The sequence below is a fragment of the Sinocyclocheilus anshuiensis genome, unplaced genomic scaffold (assembly GCF_001515605.1).
Source record: "Sinocyclocheilus anshuiensis isolate Anshui unplaced genomic scaffold, SAMN03320099.WGS_v1.1 scaffold421, whole genome shotgun sequence".
NCBI lineage: Eukaryota > Metazoa > Chordata > Actinopteri > Cypriniformes > Cyprinidae > Sinocyclocheilus > Sinocyclocheilus anshuiensis.
In genome coordinates this window covers 279,899-286,322 of record NW_015540859.1, presented here as the reverse complement: position 1 = coordinate 286,322, position 6,424 = coordinate 279,899, and the positions used below count along the sequence as shown (strand labels likewise).

General features: G+C 37.6%; 1 protein-coding gene across 1 annotated transcript in view; it reads right to left on the bottom strand.

Moving 5' to 3' along the window:
- The window catches only part of LOC107687934 (ral GTPase-activating protein subunit alpha-2-like), a 202,091-nt gene that overhangs the window by 74,494 nt on the left and 121,173 nt on the right, over positions 1 to 6,424 (bottom strand). Inside the window, exons 25-27 of the mRNA XM_016485423.1 lie at positions 5,896 to 6,051; positions 1,357 to 1,485; positions 1,139 to 1,267 (exon numbers count right to left, since the gene is read on the bottom strand). Coding sequence (XP_016340909.1) covers positions 1,139 to 1,267; positions 1,357 to 1,485; positions 5,896 to 6,051 — 414 coding nt within the window. The remainder of the gene's footprint in view (positions 1 to 1,138; positions 1,268 to 1,356; positions 1,486 to 5,895; positions 6,052 to 6,424) is intronic.

Below are 6,424 nucleotides of genomic sequence, written 5' to 3'. Positions count from 1 at the left end.
TGTGTTTGTTTATCAGTCTGGCTATGGCGCCGGCTACAAACGCAGTTAAAGTTAAGGTGATGAGTAGACTGAAGTTGGGCTCAGGTGGTTGTGCTGTGGGATATACATTTATTACATTTATTTATTTGTGGCACTAGCCACAATATCAAAACTGACGGATTTTCCAAAAGGCTAAACATGAGCGCCGTTACTGGGGAAACCTCTGTTTCTCCCACTTTAAAGCACCTCCAGCTGGCAGAGAATGAATTTGCATTTTCGGTAGGTCCGTCTGATTTACGCAGCAAACGGGTCGGGTAATAAAAAATGCATTCTGATTATTTGCGGGTGGATAAAATAAATCATAAATGATGCAAATATTAACTACATTTTTTTAATACATTTTTTTCCATGAGGCAGACGATTTTGTGTGTGTTCGTTCGCCTGATCGGGACGTTGCAGTGACAGAAACGGTGACATTCCAGATAAAGTTTGAAAGGAGTAAAGCCTGTATTAAATCTATTGAGTAGGCTAATATGGCCAAAGAAGATATTTTGTTTTATAAATAAATGTTCATTTAAAAGCAGCCCACGATCAGCGTGTTATGTTACCGTTATCCTTTACGGCTCCGACGAGGTTTTGTTCCATCCTCCACGCTGTGACAACTCACAGAAGACTACTTTTAGTCAAGCAGCGCGGAGAGCCGCTTCAGAAACGTGCCGCGGCTGGCTGGTATTAAACACAAGCACTGACTAGAGCGGCTGTGATTAGCTCCGGTGGCCGTGGAGTCGTAACGTGCCGCAGACGTGTGCAGTGAGGCTCTAACATCACTGAATCTGCTGTTAAAAATGAACCATCCATTCCTAATAACATCATGCAAAACATACATGACAAATAGCGAATTTTTCATTGTTTCTCGAAACATCATTTCCACACTGGCCATGACATGACTGTGGCGCCAAATCATTTATGTCCCCACGCATCATGTACGTCGTCACGCGTTGACCTCATCAAATTGCGATTGGTTCGTGAAAACGGCCAAGTTAGTGAGGTCCGATCGAGTCATAAAATGTGATTATCGGCCGATACCGATCTCCGGCCGATCGATCAGGGCATCCCTATTAGATATGTGTAATAAAAGTGGGATTTTGTAACGGCATACCTTCATGTCCTCTTTGCCAACTACAATATCCTCAGATCCAGGAACAGACTGCAAAGAGGGGATCTGTTGATACAGGTTAGGGAAGCACACCAGCGAACCAAGAACTGTCTGAGCCTCGATCCGCGGAGCCTGACATGAGCATGAATGGAGAAAACACCAACATGAAGCTGTGTGCTTCTGTAAGTAGTGTAGATGCAGACTGACAGCAGCAGCGGTACCTCAAAGGAGTCAGTGTTGAGGACACGAGCAGCCGCGGTGATGAAGTCTCCCACCAGCATGGTGAAGCCCGGCAGACCCAGGAAGAAGAAGCGTGGTGAGCACCACCTAATCATCGTGTTCAACACATCCTGAGCACATCAGAACACGAGAGAGGAGGAACAAAAAATCATGTTTTTTGGATGAAGTACACAAATCAAGTACTTGAATAGGTAAGGATATACAAAAAAAAAATATTACTCGATATTACTAATAGATGAATACATTGAATATGTACTGATCTGCACATAAGCATTCATCTTATTTTATTACCAAAACATGCACTATAAAAACTTTAATATACTACAATATCTATTTATGTTACTGCACTTCAAGTGTGCAAACAACTGAAAATAACAAAATATACCATATAGTAATTAAAAAATGAACAAAAACTAAATGTGTGGTGAGAAATAGTATAAACACAGGCTACAATTCTTTAAAAAAAAAAAAAAAAAAAAAATTATATATATATGCAAACATGCTCGTTTTATATCATTTGAATCGGCTACAACAGCAGGAAAGAAGCATGCGCATACATTTGTGCTATTTTAATGTTACTTGTTGTTTTTACATATCAAGCATTTCATGCAATGGGTTTACACAACCTACTTAGTTCACAATTAACTCAATACCTAAAGGAATAGTTCACCCCAACATTTTGTCATCATTTACTCACTCCCACATCGTTCCAAACCTGTATGAGTTTCTGTCTTCTGTTGAACACAAAAGATGATATTTTGAAGAATTTTGAAGAACCAAACAGTTGTTGGTCCCCATTGACTTCCATAGTAGGAAAATAAATACTATGGAAGTCAACTGTTTTGATTACCAGCATTCTTCAAAATATCTTCTTTTATGTTCAACATAAGACAGAAACTCACACAGGTTTGGAACAACATGAGGGTGAGTAAATGATACAATTTTCATTTTTTGGTGAACTATCCCTTTAGTATGTATCTCAAAATGTATGTGCCATGTAATAATCAATACTAAAATTCTGAATTAATAACTTATTTTTCACACCATCAGTCAGTCACACACACACACACACACACACACACACTCAAGGTCAATACAAGTCAGACAGACATGAACAACTCAGTGCCTTGGAAAGTGATTGGATCATTGAGTTGTTGGGATCAATTCACGAATGAATCATTCACTGTGTTTCGGTACAGATTCATATAACATTGCTATTGCATTTCAGAGTTCAAAATAAAGAGGAACAAGAAGTGTGCCAAAAAACAAACAAAAAAATGACTCCAATAAATTACATACATTTAAAAAAAAATGTACAGTACAACTATTTTGTACTGACAGATTCAAACTCCGGTTAACCACATACAACATTTCGAGGCACAATCTCTGGACTTCATACGTTACTTTGAAGGTGTGAAACATTACATAACTCGGAGTGTATGCTTTAACCACTTTATAAACCACCAACCATTTCTGTCTCCCTCACATCAGTTTCTTGAAACCACTGTGCCATGTGCACAAACAAACAAATGCATAAACAAACACGGCTGCTCCGTAACTGCCACATTCATCTTCCTTAATTGAATCCTTTGTAAACACCGTCAGACGAAGAAAAAAAACACCAATATAGGCAACCTAGCCGCATAAAAAGAGTCCTGCTGAGAGGGAGATGTTAAATTGGTGGAAGCGGTGCATCTGCAGGGACATTTTACCCTCATTCTGCAATAACTGACCTTTGCAATGCTTAGCAACCAGTAGTAATTAAGCGCCACCAAACTGCTGCGTGATTACCCAAAATGAGCATTTTGGAGGAAGCGGCAATTCTGCAAAGCGGGACTATTATGCAGCGGTAAATACGGCAAGCACGATCTGAATCTACAGCATGTGTGTCTGTGACAATTTAACATGGCCAAACGGTTTAAATGGTCAGAGCAGTGCAAGGACATTTATATGTACAGACACATGGGTGAATGTGCCACGATTGGTCCTTTCCATCTGAAGACTCTAGATGTGCTGCAGCTCTTAGACAAATACCTCAATTTGTGACCTTTACATGACTCCGAACAATGGAGGTAAAAATCAATGTGCTGATGGTCAGTGTGTATTTACTAAATCCAGCCAGCAGTACAACACCTGTTAGCAGTGCTCTTATTTGTTGACTTTCCTGTTCCTATAGCTGTGCACAAAGAAAGGTTTGATCATTAACTTCAGCTTCGGTTTGATCTGGGTTCCTGCACAGATACATTTCACAGCACACTGTTTCATGCCCTTTTTACTGCAGTAAAATAAATGCTTGTACTAATAATTTATTTTAAGCAATAAAATGTATTATACATCAATAAATATTGATGTATGAATCACTCAAAGGGTTATTTTGTGCTGGTAAATCTATTTGTGAACCAGCAACTTTCTACTGATATAAAATCACCATAAAATTGACAATACGTATGTATTTATTTATTTTATGATGCAATGTTAATTACACCCACATCATTATTAATTTACAGTAAATATGTGCCCCTTAATCTTCAGTCAAAAACATTAATGTCCCGTCTTCCTCACAACAGCATGTCTTCTCTGATGAAGGCAGAGCAATAACTTCAGTTCTTTCCTTACAATAATCTGCTAGTCACCCATTTAGCTTGCACTTCAAATTAAAATACAAATAAATAAATGTAAAAAACAACACATTTACTGCATGTTTTTAAGACTGACATCGCAAAATGTCAATTGGTTGCAAAATTACAGAATCTTGATTTAAATTCTCTTTGTGGCTTTTAATGTTCAATTTTCTTTTTATTTAATCCAACACATTTTCGAAAGTGCTGTTTTCAAACAATTTACTTGATCCATCTTTCGAGTTAAGACTACATTAATGTTTTTTGTTTGTGTTAAAGTAGCACTAAAGTTGACTATTTTGAGGGGGAAAAATAGATAATAAAAATTGTAAAAATATAGTGTATATGGTGTGTCTTATTCCTAAAAGTTCACTCTTAAAACCCTCTCATACTTACATTTAGGTCTCATATGCTAGATAATGACTTTTTTAGCTAAATTTTACATAACTGCATTAAATATAATGCAGATATGTAAAATGCAGCTAAAAAAGTCATTACTTTAAAAAATGTGATAATGTTATATATATATATAACATTATCACATTTTTTCAAGTTGAATTTATGACCATTTTAGCCTCAGAAGGTGTGACTGATGGTGTACATGCACACAACTTCAAAGAGATGCCCAAGTTCTTCAGTGGTAAAGAACTCTATAGTTGTACATACGATTTTAACAGTTATTCAATTTTCAGTGCACCAGAAAATAATGAATACTGTGTTTGAATTGCAGCCCATATCCAGCCCAATTCATGCTGTTTTTGCAGTTGGCTGTTAAACTGTACTGCCGTGTTCTATCAAAAGTGTTTCAGATGTGAACTCTAAGCTCAACTTTAACAGCTCCATCAAATTAATGGTAAAACTACAGCAGAAGAGATGCACTTCTGCACTAGCGTTCACGTTGTCTCTGAGCTCTGTCTGGTCTTCAAATCTGTTCCTGTGTGGATTTGAGGGAGACTTCAAGCCAACAGTGACACAAATAGAATCTATTATGGACACACAACAGTGTGTAGATCCACAACAGTGGCCAAAAGCACTTTCGCTGTCTTTCTTGTCCAATCTCCATTGCTTTTCCATTGCAGCTAAACATTCAGGGAGCTCTTATTTTCTGACCAAATAACAAGAAACAGATATAAAGAGTGAGGCACTCCATCGGCCACAGTGCAGTGCCAGCACACACACACACACACACACACACACACACACACACACACACACAAACACACACAGACCACTGGAGATCTGAACATGTTTCATCACAGTGCATTATCATCAAAACCACAAACAAACAAAACCTGTTCAGGAAAAAAAACCTAAAGAAAAAAAAAAAGATTGTATATTAGTCAAGATCAGATCAGACTAACTCTCTTGATTATTCAATAATGATTCTTTGTCAACGTTTAGGAGAGAAGCATTTTATCAAGTACAGAATCAGGCAGCTTTACTGCATCACAAGAAAGAAAGACTGTTGCACCATCTAGTGGTCGACTGCATGAACTTTTTTATTGTTTTTTTAAAGGAATATTTTAGATACTTAAGTTCTACAAGCAGAATTTGAGGCATATCGTCAACAAATCATTAAAAATGTATCTCTTAAAATGAAAGAGAAGAGAATGAAAAACAATACAGCAATGCATTTTCAATTAAAGACTAAGAACAGTCTTTGTTATTGAGATGTACAGTTGTCTAAAACCTCTTTTTATTGGTGGAAGTACTTTTTCTGGATTAGTATGATTTATTTAATTCCTCTGGAGCTTCCACAACTCCTATGCCATGTCCCTTCCTGGGTGTATGTATATATATGCATACACATATGCTTACAATCGATAATGTGCCAAACAGAAGTGTAAAACCAAGAACAGATCACAAGCAGGTTTAATAAAACGCATGCAGAATCAGCTGTACCTGATCATCGCTGGTGAAGCCTTTGTGCATGACGTGGTAGAGGTGCACCAGGAAGTCACTGTTGGGCAGCACGTCCTGATGTTTGGTCATCATCTCACAGATCAGCTTATATGCCTGGAGCTTCCCAGCCTTGAACTCTGACGGCAGCATGGTAGCCTGAACACACACATCATAAGTCATTCAGTAATCAGTGTGCCTACTCTTATTCAACACAAAAAGTCCAGAGTAAATACAGAAAACGTGGCCGAATTAGCATATTCATGACATCACTGTGCTCTATTTGCATTCCACCTAGTACTTTACATCTGTTTGCTTCTCTCCTGCATTTGAATAGAGATGAATTCCCATTAAAACTCACACCAAGAATGATAACCATAAAGATAACTATAACTACATTAGCAGCCACACCTATCAATGCATGATAAGATTCTGTTTATTATAAAAATGCGCTGTAGTTCTGTCATCCGCCACTTTAAATGTTTTAAAGTCAGTTGGATTCTAATTGGCTACCAAATGTTTTTTATTGTTC